The 16,945-nt window shown below is 40.7% G+C and overlaps 2 protein-coding genes across 3 annotated transcripts; both read left to right on the forward strand.

The window, feature by feature from the left end:
* The first annotated feature begins 393 nt into the window (after positions 1-393).
* On the forward strand, positions 394-9,344 carry coq9 (coenzyme Q9 homolog (S. cerevisiae)). Its single transcript, XM_039809994.1, has 9 exons — positions 394-499; positions 2,430-2,664; positions 2,934-3,069; positions 3,371-3,513; positions 4,310-4,394; positions 4,916-5,020; positions 6,433-6,588; positions 8,157-8,210; positions 8,957-9,344. The coding sequence occupies exons 1-9, from the start codon at positions 436-438 to the stop codon at positions 8,990-8,992; spliced, it is 1,014 nt and encodes a 337-aa protein (XP_039665928.1). The 5' UTR covers positions 394-435; the 3' UTR covers positions 8,993-9,344.
* A 1,039-nt stretch (positions 9,345-10,383) lies between these two features.
* Positions 10,384-15,273, forward strand: polr2c (RNA polymerase II subunit C). Of its 2 annotated transcripts, XM_039809995.1 has the most exons (9): positions 10,384-10,573; positions 11,114-11,163; positions 12,073-12,141; positions 12,274-12,326; positions 13,030-13,158; positions 13,251-13,302; positions 13,837-14,005; positions 14,103-14,177; positions 15,027-15,273. In XM_039809995.1, the coding sequence occupies exons 1-9, from the start codon at positions 10,488-10,490 to the stop codon at positions 15,169-15,171; spliced, it is 828 nt and encodes a 275-aa protein (XP_039665929.1). In that variant the 5' UTR covers positions 10,384-10,487; the 3' UTR covers positions 15,172-15,273. The 2 variants fall into 2 exon arrangements, with proteins under 2 accessions (XP_039665929.1, XP_039665930.1); XM_039809996.1 differs by lacking the exon at positions 11,114-11,163 and having other exon boundaries at positions 10,416-10,573.
* Positions 15,274-16,945: the final 1,672 nt, after the last annotated feature.

Raw genomic sequence — 16,945 nt, forward strand, 5'->3', positions numbered from 1 at the left:
GTAATAATAATAGTAATAAAACAAACATATTTACACAATAAACAGCCTTATATAAACAGACAGTATATTAACACAGATATACAGATGAATAGAAATGACATATTGCACAGTTGGAGGTAACAAATAAATAAATAAATATGCATAGTATAAATAAATATGTATAGTAGCCTACCCATCAACGTTCTGGCCATTCAAAGTATCAGGTGAAAACGAATTCATTTTTTGAAGTATTTCAGACACAAAACATTGCATTAAACCATTTTTTCTTCTTTTCTTTTTTTTAAGAGTAACTACATTTTAATAATTTAATGGGTTTTAGTTTGAAGCATCCTTGCCTCCTTGGTTTGTCGGTTTTATTCTCGCATACTTGATGAATTTGTATTTCAACAGCTGAGTCGCGCTAAAGTGACGCTGCTGTGCCTAAAAACAGCACATATGAATATGGCGGCGCTGCTGAGAGGTCTGCGAGCTGGAAGGGCACTTCGGGGGCTGGCCGGCGGTGAGACACTGGTTGTTGTTGTTGTCTCAAGTTGATAATAGACTGCCTGGGAAAGTATTCATGTTGCTAATGTCCCTTCTTTCGGTTATTCGTTGCATGAAGTAGAAACGAGCAAGCAAGTGTTTACAGTTGGCTGTGCGTGCCAAAGTCACAACAGACGGTGACCATGAAGGAAATGAATATGCAACATTATGTTGGCTGGGACTTTTGACACTTTATAATAATTGTTGGTTGACATGGTGCTAGGGGTTTTAAACCGCAACATTTAAACATGCATTGCATCAGAAACCCGTTACTGCGTTTTTTATTGGTTATGCATGTTGTCAATGTAGGTTTCTCCTAAATTGTGTTTTTATTGAACAAAAACAAAAAGCAAATTATGACAGTATCACATGTACAGAACAATGGCACCTCCAGCAAAGCCATGATAGCATAAATACAAAAAATAAATAAATGCACTAGAGCTGGGCCATATGGAGAAAATCAAATATCACAATGTTTTTGACCAAATAACTCGATAACGATATGGCAACGATACGTAGGGCTGACAATTGGTGCTTTCACTAAATATTTACACAATGAGATTTGTGATGAATAATCATCAATAATGGCTATAATGACTAAGTGGGTAAAGGCAAATAATAGAACAGCTATTACAGTCTGGAAAGTTCAGAAAATGACATCAATTTACTGTAATGCAGCCTGAAAAACCAGGAAAAGACAACACTTGAGTCATATTAGGATGTCCAAAAATCTTAGAGGATATCTAGTCTCATATCACAATATGGATTTATATTGATATATTGCCCAGCCTTAAATTGCAGCTTTGCTTTCCCCGTCCAAGACATGCCTCAGTCCTTTCCTCTTCTGGGGTTCACCACTTATTTTAGTTTTAGGTATCCTATGCATTATCCCTCTGTAGAAGCTGTTTTTGTTTTTTTTGAACATATCTTTATTGAATTTCCAAGGGGCACATACAACATAAAGTAAGACAGCCACGGAGTAAAGAATAGAGCCCTCCTTTCAGTCCCCCCCGCAACCCCTTGTCCACAAAAACAACTAAAGACAACTCAGAAGGTTTGCACAGTTGAGGCATACTCAACGCAATCAGTCAAAATGGGTTACTTAAGCCGTTGTGTGTTATCTGGAAATGTACTGATGAGATCTGAGACCATGCTAAACCATAGAGGCCACTCCGAAAGGTCCGTGCACCATCCTCCCCAATATAGTCCAAGAAGGGGTCCCAGATTTGGAAAAAGCAGAAAGGCATGTCTCTGCGCTAGAAGCTAATAGCTTCTAATGGGAGAAGTTCCAACACACTCGGAGTCCATTGTGAAATCGTGGGAACAGAGTCCAAGATCCACAGAAGAAGACTGCGTCTTCTTGCATTAAAGAGAAGCACCTGCAGCAGCTTTAGTTTGGAATAGCCGAGACCCAATGCTTTAGGATTTAACCCCAGAATACAGCCGACAGGGGTTAGAGATAGTTTTTTCTTGAATATAACATCAATTTCCTTACATATTTTGACCCAGAAGTCATTAATAAAGGGGCATTCAAATATACAGAGGAACTATGTACCTTCTGTAGAAGCTGTTGAGCTTGAGTTTTAAGGTAAATGTGACATTTCTAGGGATGTACCGAATCCAGATTTTTGAGGTTCGGCCGAATACCGAATCCACTGGTTAAGATTGTGGCGAATCCAAAACCGAATTCTACTCCCATCCTTAGTCCATTAACACAGTAAACACATTAATGAAGTCCTTCCTTTGCCATACCTGAAGTTTCTGCATTTAACCCCATCAAAAAGCCCAATATTCGGCCGAAGCCGAATCCTGGATTCGGTGCTTCCCTAGACATTTCATTATGGAGTTTGGTCACATTCTCGCCCAACCACATTCGGAGAAGCTAATGAATATATCTCTCCCTACAGTAGTGGCTGCTCCAGCAGCAACCAAGCCCCAGTGCAGCAGCCTGAGTCGAGGCTTCCACCGGGCGACACTGAGGCTTCAGGATGACTCCAAATCTGACAAACCCCCCTCCTCCTCATCCACAACCTCCCATGAGCACTACCAGGCTCACTCTGCTGAACAGGACACGGCAGCAGCCGCCCACGAAGACTCAACATCTGACCCGGCAGCCGACCAGGCTTCCAGGCTAAACACCAGGTCAATTCCAAGTCAACACTAAGTCAATACAAAAATCTTGATTAGGGCTGCACGAAGTGAGGAAAATATGCGATAACGTTGTTGAATATCGCGATAATGATATAACTATAGCATTGGGCATCCAGAACCGGTTCCAACTTGGAATCTTGCCTACGCCATTTTTTCGTTACCCGGCCTACGGGATTTCTGGGTACTGAAACTCAAAACAGTAATTTTCTCTCTCGGTGTTTCATTTATGCTGAAACATGCCTTGTTGTGTGTCTGGAAAGTTACCAGGACCAGGGCGGAGAGCAAGGTGAGGAGTACGAAACAGAGGAGCAGCTTCAAGCTCGAATCCTGACTGCTGCTCTGGAGTTCGTCCCACAGCACGGCTGGTCGATGGAAGCCATTGCAATCGGTGCTGAGGTGAGCTGCCCTTAAAGTGGAAACGTAAAGTGTAAAGTAAAGTCACAGTAACAGTCAGAGCACAAAGTTGTCTTTCTATCTTGCTCCCCTTTCCCCCTGGCCACGACAAGCTGCTCCTCCTCCTTTTGAAGGTTTTTTGATAGCCAAGATTTATTTGTGTGTGTGTGTGTGTGTGTGTGTGTGTGTGTGTGTGTGTGTGTGTGTGTGTGTGTGTGTGTGTGTGTGTGTGTGTGTGTGTGTGTGTGTGTGTGTGTGTGTGTGTGTGTGTGTGTGTGTGTGTGTGTGTGTGTGTGTGTGTCAGACACTGGGCCTGTCCTCTGCTTCCACTGGTATGTTCTATAATGGAGCTGGAGACTTGGTCCTACACTTCCTCGCCCAGTGCAACTCCCAGCTGACTGACATCCTGGCTGAACAACACAACCAGGTCCAGCTGGGCCAGGCTGAGTACGCACAGCACACACACAGTGGTGGAATGTAACTAAGTACATTTACTTAAGTACAAATGTTGAGGTACTTTACTTGAGTCTTTTCTTTTCATGCCACTTTCTACTTCTACTCCGCTAAATATTGTACTTTTTACTCCACTACATTCATCTGTTACAGCTTTAGTTACTAGTTACTTTACACATTCAGATTTCTGCACACAAAACACATGTAGTTTATAAAATCTGATGTTTGATTCTAAAGTAAACTAGCCGACAATATAACGGCTACAAGTCCAGCTGAGATGATGAGACCATTAAACACACAGCTGGTTGGATCCTTTACACACACTACAATGGGAGGAGAGTTCTGCACTAAGTACTTTTACTTTAAATACTTTAGGTAAGATTTCCTGATGACACTTACAGTACATACTTTTACTTAAGTTACATTTCCAATGCAGGACCTTTACTAGTAACAGAGTATTTTTATAGTGTTGTATTACAAAGTACTTTTACTTAAGTAAAGGATCTGAATACTTTTTCTACCACTGCGCACACACACACACACACACCATTGTTGTTTTTATAAGTTGTAACTTTTAAGCCTAGTTCAGACCAAAGAAAAATGGTATCCAGCTACAAAAAAAGCCTGATTTGTGGAAACTGGCAGGTTTCAGAATGTTGCAGACCAGCACATAGAAAGTAGTTTTTAACTTGTCTTGCCGCAAATCTTTAGTCTGAACTGGGCTTTACAGTTCGAGCTCCAAATGGAAAATTTCAGATTTCAGCGTTTGGCTTTAACAACTGTGTTGCAGACGAAAGAAGACTGCTGACTTTCTAAGAGATGCTGTAGAGACCAGACTGAGGATGCTCATCCCCTACATTGAATCTTGGCCCCAGGTATAGTATGCAAGGAGCAGTCCATCTCTGTGTCTCCCTCCATTTGTTTTTTAATTCTCATTGCTGGCAGAGGTCAGGACTGAAGGAGAAACTACATTTGATCCTTGACTCTTACTGCATCTCACTTCCTTAAATTGCCTCCTTGACTCCTCCACTTGCCTCCCTTCCTTCCTCCCACCGAGTAGGTCCGGGAGAGACGCGAGGAAATCATGGAAGGAGAGAGGCAACGAGCAATGTTTTTAGGGGCATGAGACGTCTTTTCCTCTAAAGTGTCACATGAATTGGTCAGCTGTTTGGGCGGAGTTAGCAACTCCTTCAGCTGCACGGCTTCCAGGAAGGCTGCTCTCGTGTATCCTCGCCTATAGCTCCTCGGTGATCCCTCCTCGGTCATCGGGGCAGAAATAAGAGCTTTGAGACGGCCTTCGCCGAGGAGGGAACCACTTCCGGTTCAGCCGAGGACCGAGGAGTCGAGGAGCTATCAGATAAGGGTGATGAGATGCAGCCTCTGTCTGTGTCCTCAGGCGATGAGCATCTTGCTTCTTCCTCACAACATCCCCGACAGCCTGAAGCACCTGTCCACCCTGGTGGACGACATCTGGTACTACGCCGGAGACCGATCCACAGATGTGAGTGGATCCTATCACCCTCGATCCCCTTCTTCTTCTTCTCATACCTTCCTGTCCCCCATTCATCACCACCCGCACAATATCAGGCCTGCCACGTCCCAGGTTACCCCCCACCCCAACACCTGACTCAATACACCATGGCCAAAGAAATGACTTGGCACTGATTAGCTGGCATATGTTTTATCATAGCTCCAGTTAAAATCATCGTTCTAATTCAATACTCTAGCTCAGGGATCTTCAACAGGGGGTCCGGGACCCCTAGGGGGGGGCCTCAGAGTCAATGCAGGGGAGCCTCCAAATTATTGTAATAATAATAATTTGTTAATGTTTTTCCAATAATTGAAAAGTCTTAACTTGAATACAACATATCATTTTAGCAAATATAGATCTCCACTGATGACAGGCCTGCTGGCCTATAGGTAAGGTAGTCACCAAGATATTGCGCAAATGGAGTTAATCCTAAGGATTCATTGCGCCACATGTATGTCCGCCCTACACATTATTGTAGGCCCAGCTTAATATGCAACTTCATTTTATACAATATACTGTATGTAGAAGGGGGTCCCTGCTCCATATCTCTTTCAGTTTTCGGGGTCCTTGGCTTAAAAAATGTTGAAGACCCCTGCTCTAGCTTATTTTAGGCTGAAAGTAGTCTACATCAACAACGTTTTATTTTCGGAGGGCACAAAGGGCCGGATGGAGCCACGGTGCCTCTGCTAAATAGTCTCAGGAAGGAACTTGTTTTGGTGGAACATGTGTACGTTCAAAAGTAGTTTTAGTTGTGCAACAGAAAACTCAGATTGGACAGATAGTCTAGCTAGCTGTCTGGATTTACCCTGCAGAGATCTGAGGAGCAGTTAACCATAGTCCTCACAAATCCACCGGAGGTTAGAACACCAACACAGAGACAGAGGAAGGGGACGGACATCCGGCCTAAAATTAGGGACATCCGGCGGAATTTCTGGCGGCACCGGAGCAATCCTGGAAGTAGATATAGACTAAACGATTGTTAAGTTGATTTATCGATTAATCGTTTGGTCACAGAGTCCAAGGTAACCTTTTTAAATGGCTTGTTTTGTCAACCAACTATTTGGTTTACTATAAAATAAAGAAAAGCTGCAAATTGTCACATTTAAGAAAATGACACCAGAGAATTTTTGGCATTTGTCATCAATGAATTGGCTAATCATTGTTACTAGTCAGCATTAGAATGAAATTAAATCTAATTCTCCTCAGTGTCTACGTATTTAGTTCTCTTCTCTTTTGATGCTGTTGCACCTTCTTGTATTTGATTCAGTTCTTCTGCACATGTCCCTTGTTGCTGTATGTGTAATATTAGGAACATTGAGTTTAAAATGATAAAGCCTTGCCTCTTTCAAAAATGCCTTCTGTACCACCCCTTTCTTTTGTAGATGAACTGGTACACCAAACGGGCAGCGCTGACGGGCATCTATAACACCACAGAGCTGGTGATGCTGCAGGATTCCTCTCCAGACTTCCGGGACACCTGGAACTTCCTTGACAACCGCATTCAGGATGTAGTCCAGATGGCCACCACCGCCAAACAGGTAGAGTGCTTGTTAAAGAGGAACAAAGGGGTGAAGAGATGAAGTGTGGTCATTGAGGAGTTGTTTTAAGACTCCTATTGATACTTACTGAATGTATGAATACCCACCTCTATGTTTCCCAACTTTACCCATCAGTGGACTAATTTAGCCCAGTTCAGACCAAACATTCAAAACCACTTGCAATGCTCCGGTCTTCAACGTTGTGAAACCTGCCAGTTTACACCAATATGACTAGACCATGCGGTGCATCCTCTCTAAAGTAACGACTCTCTCTCTACTTCCGTTCTAACTTCCAACTTTTCAGGCTAATTATTAGGGCTGAACGATTTGGGAGAAAAAATCTAGTTGTGATTTTTCTGCCAGATATTGCGATTACAATTTCGATTCGCGATTATTAATGTTTTTTAAGTATAGCAAAAGTTCAATATTTACTGTGTAACAAATAAAACATTTCATGAAACATTAGAACTGCTCTATATTCTTATGCAAGGATGAGAACCTAGATATGAACTGCCAGCAATAAGTCTTTTTCTTTTAATAACCATGGGACATTGAACAGTCAAACACAGAACAGTTATCACAAAAGCCAAAGTTATAATAATAATAATAAAACAATTCCAATAATAAAAAATGTCAGTAATTTCCTGTAAACTGAAGTTTGTGACATGCCTCAGTTCAACAGCAGCATCTACATATTACACCTTCTACGTCATGTTAAAGAAATACAAAATAAATGAAAAATCCACTGAAAATGGGACATTTCTGTAAAAAATCTATAACATTATTCCAGCTTTTATCTTGTGAAAAAACAGTAAATATAATAATAAAAAGAGGAATAAAAATGTTAAACCAAATGTTCAATTTGAAAGCAATTAATGGTTCAGCCCTACTAATTATCATTTGTAGCATCTTAAAATACAAATGAGGACAGTGATAGTGAGATACTCTTTCTAGTGGCGATAAAAAAACGTTTTACTTCTCTGACCCACTGTTCTAACACTCCCTCTTTAGTTACTCTCTAGCTCGCTCATTGAGCCTCTGTCCAAAACTCTGCCATTTGGACCAGTTGACAGCATAGACTGTATATAGAGGGATATAGATATAGATAGTTAGTAATTGACTTTGAGCAGTCTGAGTCACAGGCGACCACCGACAGCTGGCGTGAGTCGAGATGAGACGGGCCGGTTCAGACCGCTGCAACTTTTCCCTGCAACGTTCTAAAACGGTTTCTTCTCATATCTTTGATCTGAACTGGGCTTTACATAACTGACCTTAGACTGAGTGTTACTCTCCCACAACACAGCCCAGATAGGCCTTAATATTAGATTAGATTAGATTCAACTTTATTGTCATTGTGCAGAGTACAAGTACAAAGATAACGAAATGCAATATGGAGCCAAATGCAAAGGAAAACTGAAAGATGAAGATGCTTTGATACATAGTACATGTACAATGAGTTCAGAATGCAGGGAGTGAAACAGACTCAGATCTTAACCTGTATTTAGAAGACCTTTGACCTAATTTTCCAATCATATATTATAAGTTGTGTGTTCCACTTTATTCTGTAGATGCAGTCAACTGGTGAAACCGTGGTGCAGGGGTTCATGGGAGCTGCTATCACAGTAAGTATTTGCCTCATGTTCATCATTTATATGTACTCTTCTTTTTCACTACATTAGCAATCATACCCTCCTCCCTTTGTTAGTCTGTACACACAGTTCAGTCTATGCTTTTAATTTGGAACCTTTCTTTATGACGATATTAGTAGTCATGTAGTCTCGCTTTGCCAGACCTTCCTTCACAGTGCTGAGGAGGAGGGTCTGGCAAGTCCACACAGCATTCTGGGATGGGAGAAAAACGTGCTCTGGTTTATTGGCATTTCTTTAAACCAATCACAATCATCTTGGGTGGTGCTAAATCCCAGGAATAGCTGCAGTGCCGCTGAAAAATAGCCTGAGGAAGGAACTTGTTTTGGTGGAACATGTGTACGTTCAGGAGTTGTTTTAGTCGTGCAACAGAAAACTCCGATTGGACAGATAGTCTAGCTAGCTGTCTGGATTTACCCTGCAGAGATCTGAGGAGCAGTTAACCATAGTCCTCACAAATCCACCAGAGGTTAGAACGCCAACACAAAGGAAGCCCAAGGCAACAGATATACGGCCTAAATGATTGAAATGACAACGGAGCAATCCCAGAAGTGGAACGTTGAGGATATAGACTAGCAGTCATGCATGAAGATTTATACTGACTTATACATTTTATGTGTTTTAACGAGGTAACACTGAACGTTTGGATTGTTTGAAAAATATGTAAAGACATTTAAATGTATGTAAAGAAAAGTGGCTGATGTTTATGCTGTGTTTTACAGCTGAAGAACCTAACCGGACTGAACCAGAGGCGGTGATCTAAAATATCTCTCACTCCCAGTGATCCTGACTGCCTGGCTTGAGTCATGAGCTGAAGATCAGATTTCTTTTTGCTCTTATTTTTGATTCATTCAGGAAGAGAAAACTATTATTTATCACAGGCCACAGTGATATGCCTCTTTCTGTTCACCTGTAAGACTAGTGGCTGCTTTTGCTTTGATTCACTGTCCAAGATTTCACTCTCCTGCTCTCCTTCCCTTTGGACGATATGATCTGTTTGTTTGTTTTTTGGATTGAGCCTTAAATAAAGTAGTATATATATTTTAATGTTTGTGTTTGTTTTCTAATGAATGTGGTTCATATGAAGGTTGAATAAAGGTTGAACTCAAACACAACTCCAGGAGTAGAGTTTTGTAGTTTAAAGTCACTATTATAGTTTGGCTCAGTGTAAAAAAAAAAAAAAAAAAAAAAAAAGATATTGTGACAAAAAAAGCAAACTGCAGCATTGTTACTTGGATTGTCTATTTTCATTTCATTTATTTATTTATCTCGAACAATCAACAATGTTGCAAGACAAATTTTTAAAACCATAAAATAAGGCACAAACAATCAGAATTTAACAAAAAATAAATAAATAAATATAAAAAGGATTAGTTCGAGAAGGAGCAGGCGAAAGCAAATAGCTTATTTGGTTCTGCCCCTTATTTCACAAAATCCTATTATTACAAAGTAAATAGATATGCAAATACAGCATACAATCTTTTGGTCTTACAATAATATACAACAATACCTTTTTTAAATTACAAATTCCAATCCTATGTTTCAGTTTATTCTTTTCTGTATTGGTCAAGTAATTATTTCTTTAATCAATTTTTGAACTGAATGATATTATGACTGTTTGATGTCATTGTTCAGTCTGTTCCATAAGGTCACCCCACAAACTGAAACGCACATGCTTTTAACCGCAGTTCGCACAAGAGGTTGTTTGAACGTACATTTTCCTCTTAGATGATATCCCCCGTCTCTTTCATTAAACATTGCGCGTATGTTACAAGGTAAATTATTTTCTTTAACTTTAAACATAAATTGTGCAGTTTTGAATGTAACAATGTCCATAAATTTCAGCAAATGTGAATTAAAAAACAGATGATTGGTGTGCTCATAATACCCGGTGTGATTTATTATCCTAATTCTATCTCTACAAAACATAAAAAAATTGGAAATATACTTCAATCAAATTGTACACATAGGAGCTCTAAAATTGTTTTCATGGGTTGAAGACATAGTTCATATTACATAAAATACATTTAGCACTTTTATTTTGAAAAATACCTTACAGGCACAGTGTGACCCGGATTTTAAATAAAGACCCGCCTCAATACTTCATCGTGACCAATGAGTATTCGTATTTACATATGCTGGCCAATCAGCGGATGGTAAATATTTCCGTGGAGGCCTTCAAGTCTAAGCTGCGGTAGTTGAGTTTGTGGACGATTTTACAACGTCAATTTTTAGGCTTATTTAACTCCAATAATGCCGTATGCTAACCAGCCGACGGTGAAAATCACAGAACTGACAGACGAAAATGTCAAATTTGTCATTGAAAACACAGATTTGGCGTGAGTATTCACTTATTTGTCCATTTAAGGAGAGCGTGTATGGCAGAGAGCAGCCATTATTCTTCTCAGCCAAACTGATGTTATGAGACGTTGCACGTTAAATAACTGCACTAAAGTACTTCGCACTAAAATTATAATGCTAATTGTAACTGAGTTTATCTGTAAACAAAATGTGTGTGCATATTGAAGATAAATAAATCTAGTTGACGTAACGTTTAGATGTGAACACGGTCGCTTCAGGCTAACGTTAGTTGGTTTAGATGTTGCATTAACGGCACATATCAAAAGTGTGTGATTTTCCGTTTTCATAACAAAATACATTGTCCCAATTCAAGGAGGAAATGGTTGATATTCACTTGCTGTTGTTGGTTACATTGGGCCGGGGTTTAGGGAGGATTAAAAGGAACATGACAATGTTTTGTCATTCAGCAGTGATAGGTTTCCCAGTCAGCGTTAATGATGAATAAATTGAGTGCAATTTCTGTTACCTATTATAACCTTAACGTTAGCTCTAAAAACATCTGTCTTTCTCCTTTTTAGGGTTGCAAACTCTATCCGCCGCGTCTTCATGTCAGAAGTTGCCACTATAGGTATAGTGACTTTACGTTAGCTTCTATTTTGAATTCTTTCAATGGGGTCAGCCCTATGTTCCCAAAGCCCAATGGTCCCACATTTCTAAGAGTTTTCTTAAAATTAGGCCCTATGTTAGGGTTAGGGTTACATTCCATCTGTAGTCCATTGCTACTGGATAATAGGTTGGGTGTAATTGGCTACCAAATTGGGAGAAAGGGGGATAAAATCTGATACAAATTTATGAAAAAGGAACTGTGGGAACATAGGGCCTAATTTTGGAAAAAAAATCTTAGAAATGTGGGAACATAGGGCTGTGTAGATATAGGCACACTCCCATTTTAATTGTAAGACAAGGTGCTGTAATTGTTACATTACAGTAGGACCATTACTCACTCTTACCTGGATGTAAATAGTGACATAAGCTAGCTCACCGCTACCTTGCAAGAGAAGCACAGGTGTAAATACTAACATTAAACTACTGCATTCCAGTCAGTCACTGGCACGGCTTACTGGGACACTAAATGGAACTGAAACCAAACGTAATTTGTTTGACCTGTGCTTTCATCTTCAATGAAAAGTAAGCTAAATTTGAATTCAGACATCATTACCTTTTTTTATTTCTTACAGCTATGCTCTTCCTACTGTGACAGGTCTTAAATGTCCTCTGTAAAAAAAACATATTTGCTGAACGGGGCTCGGCCCATCCTCCAACACCTGTGAAGTCCTGTGCAAAAAGCAACTAATAAATATAATTTACGTGTATGAATCAAACAGTATCCTGCTTATGCCCTCAAGTACACTATTATTTGGTGTCCCATAGAAATGACTGTGAGAAAGTTGAAGACAGTTGAGATGGTGTGACTGCATCAGCAACATTCAAACAGTAGTCTGACGACTAAGTTAAACTTGTATTACTTTATTTGCAGCAATTGACTGGATCCAGATCGATGCCAATTCATCAGTACTGCACGATGAGTTCATTGCACACAGAGTTGGTATGCATCACAGTGTTTAGGATACGCTTTCACTGCAAGTTGATGATAGTAATCTGATCTATTGTATGACCAGAGAAGTCTGGTACTTGCAAAGGATGCTGTACAACATTGATGTTTCCTTTTGTTTCTCAGGTCTCATACCTCTCACAAGCGATGACATTGTGGACAAAATGCAGTATTCTAGGGTAAGTATAATTACTGTCGTAATAACGATTACAATTTTGATTAATTGCAGAGCCGTTGTATACAGGCTCCATACATTATTTTTCAGACTTGCATCCAGAAATGGATGGAAAGAAAGAATAGATTGATTCCGTTTGCCCTCTTGCCTGAAAGCCAGTGCCAGCCTGATATAATAAAAGCATCTATTGACTGTGGCCTGTAGTTTAAAGTATTTGAAGTAAACATGAACCTTTAGAGATTGAAAAAATTTGAGTTTTGAGAAATTTTGTTCTCGTTTATAACATTGTTTATTGCAGGGTTTTTCTTGGCTAAACAAAAATGTATATTATGCTTGAGTAAATGAAACCCCAATTAACCAAACTGATTGATAAAATCAAATTAATATTAATACATCACCGGGAGAGTCCGGTACAGGCTGACTCTGTACGATAAAACTGAGATTAGCTCACATATTCAAATTCATGTTCTGCTTGTTCAACGGTTGTTTAGTAAATAGTTCCTAAACACATTTGGAGAGGAATAGAATTGCTGTTTTTATTCTCATATTCTTATCATTGGTGGTTGCTGGTGATTTTTCTTTGGGGTTGGCTAAAACCTTTTTGCGGGGCACTAAACATTCCTCTATGCAAAAAAAAAAACCCACCTGGTTTATTGGAGGACGGACATCATTTTCTCTCCGTCTGTGCCTGTCTCCGATCCTTGTAGGACTGTACCTGTGATGATTTTTGCCCAGAGTGTTCTGTCGAGTTGACGCTGGACGTGCGATGCACTGAGGACCAGACGCGTCATGTCACGTCGCGCGACCTTCTGTCCAACAACCCCAGAGTCATCCCGGTGAGTCCTGTCTCCACCTACTGTAGTCGTTAGAGGGGGGTGGGGGGGAGAAACGGAAGGAAAAGCTGACCACGTTTTTGTTGGGCTTTCAGGTGACTTCTAGGAGTCGAGACAATGATCCCAATGACTACGTCGAACAAGATGGTAAGTTTGAAGCTGTGTTGAGGAATGACACTGGCTGTTAAGGGTAGGGCTGGGTATCGGTCAAAGAAATGTCGGTACCTATACCAGTACCGTGACTTTGATACCAATTTCATAAGACAAATGAATTACATTATGGCACAAATCCTATATATTTTCCAGCTCCTACTACGTGAGCCCTGTCTCTGTGTAACGTAGAGTTTTTCCTGCGTGTCTCTACGGCGTGGAACGTTACGCAGCCAGTCACAGACATTAAGTCTTGGTAGAAGCATGCTGCATGCTGATTGGCTCACTGACGCTGATGAGATTTACTCCTTAGGTATTGAAATTGGGTATTAAATGACGAGGCATTTTTCGATACTCGGTCAGTGCCTAAAAAGTATTGAATTCGGTACCCAGCCCTAGTTTAGGGTTTGTCTTTTCCTTAAACATATTATTGTCAGATGTCTGTTTTTCCATCATTTCATCCCACCGTTTTAAACGTTTACCTTTCCCTCGCTCCCCACTTCTCCTCTGTCGTTTACTGACCCAACATAGACATTTTACTGGTGAAGCTCCGTAAAGGTCAGGAGCTGCGGCTCAGGGCGTACGCCAAGAAGGGCTTTGGTAAGGAGCACGCCAAGTGGAACCCAACAGCGGGGGTTTCCTTCGAGTACGACCCAGACAACGCACTGAGGCACACGGTCTTCCCCCGACCTGAGGAGTGGTATGTTTTCATTTCAGTACGACTCTTCATAAAGGAATCATGTTAAATCTCTAATGTTGAATGATGGACTGACGCTCTGCATCGCTCTGGTTCTCAGGCCAAAGAGTGAGTACTCCGAGATAGAGGAGGATGAGGTTCAGGCTCCCTACGACCCCAATGGAAAACCAGAAAGGTGAGCAAAGACTCTTCCTCATACTTGAGTTGTCGAGGGTACATGTTGTACATATGATTTTGTACATTATTGACATTATTATTATTATTATTATTATTATTATGTCGGCCAATGGGGAAATCGTGCAGCTTGTTTCTATGCACTAACACTAACAGGAAGCACAGTGTAAATCTACAAGTCACCATTATAATAAACTGCATGTGGAATAGGGCTGCTGCACCATTTGGAATAAAGTCATATTGTGATTGTGATTTACAATACTGCGATTGCGATATAATAGTATCATGAGTTTACTTGATTATTGAGGAAAATGTATAAAATAGGCTAATAAAATTTTGAAATGTATTTTTTTTAACTTGAACATACAAGTTATACAAGGGGGGGTAGGTGGGTGGGTTGTCATTACTTAGAATTCCTCCTGGGGGAGACAGGAACTATGCACTATAGCTTTAATATTTTTACAAAGTTAAATAATTAAAAAAATACTAATTCCTATTATATTAATCCATTCTGTATGCACTTATGTATAAACAATGACATTCAGGATGGGTGTAATATAATAAATAGTTAACAACCCTTTTTGTTTACTTAAATCACACAATTTTTACGGTTATGTAATCGCACAGAGTGACGTCGTGGTCGCGATATTAGACCAATCGTGCAGCCCTAACGTGGCCGTAATCGGGGCTGAATTTGGTGCCACAATATAAGATAAAAAAAAAATAAGATTACTCTTATGACACCAACACTACGTTTTTGCGTCTCTGCTTTGAATTAGTGTATAATCCGATAAAACATGAAGCAGAATTCCAGTGTCTGAAGGTCACCTGTGACCTCTTCCCTGCACAGGTTCTTTTACAACGTGGAGTCGTGCGGCTCTCTGCGACCGGAGACCATCGTCATGTCGGCGCTCGCCGTCCTCAAGAAGAAGCTCAGCGACCTGCAGACTCAGCTGAGCCACGAGATCCAGAGCGACGTGCTCACCATCAACTGAGGGCTGCAGTTACACCGCAGATTGGCAGTGTTCCACTTACACTATTAGATTATTATTTTGTTAAATGTTACTTTTTAAATAAATCCATCTTGAGGAACTTCAGTGTTTCTTGATAGTAATTTCTCATTTGGTTTAAAGGGATACGCCACCGTTTGTTGAAATAGTTCTTATCCCGGTCTCCTCTGGCTGTAGATAGGTGGGCCAATGCAGTTTTTGTCTCAGTGCAAGTAATTAAGTTGTTTTTTTGTCTTTTGTCGGCTCACTTTTACTCACAACATGCTAACCGGCAACATAGGATTCCATTCACTACGCTAAGCTAACTAGCGGCGGCGCTGCCAGTATTGCACCGGACTAAAACAATGCATGCACAAAAAATGCGTTGGCCCACCTATCTACAGCTAGGGGAGACCGTGATAAGACCTATCTCAACAAACGGTGGCGTATCCCTTTAAGATGACTTGCAATTATGTTTTTAGTTTTCAAGTACAAACACCTAAACAAGCAGGAAAACCAGTTAGCTCTGCAGACATAAACTCAGGGAATTCTATAAACTCCATGGCAAGGAAGAAAAAAGAAGACGAGATGTTTTAAGTGATTTGGCAAAAGAAATGAATAAGTATTTCTAATTGTATAGTGCTGCATAATAAGGCCTGAGGATCTCAACTAAAGCAGCACTATAAAGTAAAGTGTGTTTCTTTATCCTAATTATGATTGATGTAATATGTATTATCATATTGGTACAGTGCCAGAGTTCTGGGCTGATGGAAGCAGCAGCTGCACTTTGTAAAGAACCTCCAAGATATAGGAGTCTCTTTTTAATGTTTATAAGGACAGACCGAGTAATCGGGTAATACCAGAAGAAGAGTAATGTCTCTTCAAAGTAAAAGCACGTTAGCTGAGAATTCCTTGCCTATTAAAACATCATTATATCTGTTACCTTGGAGACCTGAGGCCCATGGGGAGCAATTAATGACTCACAAGATCATTTAGTCATTGTGATAAATTATTAGACAACGAACGGGCAGTTTTTACTTCATCTTTACACTTATTATTAAGACACACGTGAGATCCACATTTTGTCGGTTGTCTGGTATTCCTGAAGTGGATATGTCTTGTAGCCACTTAAACGTTATTTGACTAAATGACCTAAAAACGCACACGAGATAATAATGAGCAGGCCAGCTGACAGTCTTGCCTGGGCCCGGGACGAGATCTTAGATGGGCCCCCCCCCTCGCGGCCAGATCTCTCCTTTTCCCTTGCTCTTCCTCTCCTCACATCTCTCACTGAAATTAAGTGTGTAATCAGTCTCTGATTCATCCTGCTCAGACTCTCCGACAGGGCAGCGAGCCCCCCCCCGCATCACTCTCTCTCTCTCTACTCTCTCTCTCTCTCTCTCTCTATCTCTCTCTCTCTCTCTATCTCTCTCTCTATCTCTCTCTCTCTCTCCCCCCCCTCTCTCTCACGGGTAGCCTGACTCTGTCCCTCCGTTGCGAGGCAGCGGGCCCCTCCCGCATCACTCTCTCTGTCACCTGACTGCAGCTGGATCTCTCTCTGTCTCATCCTTACTGATGGAGCTACCAAACTCAACTGTTTCTGTCAAAGTTAACGTGTTGTGTCAGGCTTTTATACGAGCTAATGGACGTTAACATGAGAGCTGGCCTGTTACGTTACGTTACAAGGCTCGTAAACGTTGGCTGCGCTGTTTCTTACCTTGCTCTACGTTGACAGTTCCAGCTTCACCGTCACCACCTTTTTTTAAATATTTGTTTAGAA

The sequence above is a fragment of the Perca fluviatilis genome, chromosome 8 (assembly GCF_010015445.1).
Source record: "Perca fluviatilis chromosome 8, GENO_Pfluv_1.0, whole genome shotgun sequence".
Classification (NCBI taxonomy): Eukaryota; Metazoa; Chordata; class Actinopteri; order Perciformes; family Percidae; genus Perca; species Perca fluviatilis.

What these genes read in the sequence shown, in the direction of transcription:
- coq9 (XM_039809994.1), top strand. Translation starts at nt 436, where the DNA reads ATGAATATGGCGGCGCTGCTGAGAGGTCTGCGAGCTGGAAGGGCACTT. An exon ending in GCTTCCAGGCTAAACACCAG is followed by an intron (nt 2,665 to 2,933) that starts GTCAATTCCAAG and finishes GTGTCTGGAAAG; the next exon opens with TTACCAGGACCAGGGCGGAG. An exon ending in TGGCCACCACCGCCAAACAG is followed by an intron (nt 6,589 to 8,156) that starts GTAGAGTGCTTG and finishes TTTATTCTGTAG; the next exon opens with ATGCAGTCAACTGGTGAAAC.
- polr2c (XM_039809995.1), top strand. Translation starts at nt 10,488, where the DNA reads ATGCCGTATGCTAACCAGCCGACGGTGAAAATCACAGAACTGACAGAC. An exon ending in ACAACCCCAGAGTCATCCCG is followed by an intron (nt 13,159 to 13,250) that starts GTGAGTCCTGTC and finishes TTGGGCTTTCAG; the next exon opens with GTGACTTCTAGGAGTCGAGA. An exon ending in TGACTACGTCGAACAAGATG is followed by an intron (nt 13,303 to 13,836) that starts GTAAGTTTGAAG and finishes GACCCAACATAG; the next exon opens with ACATTTTACTGGTGAAGCTC.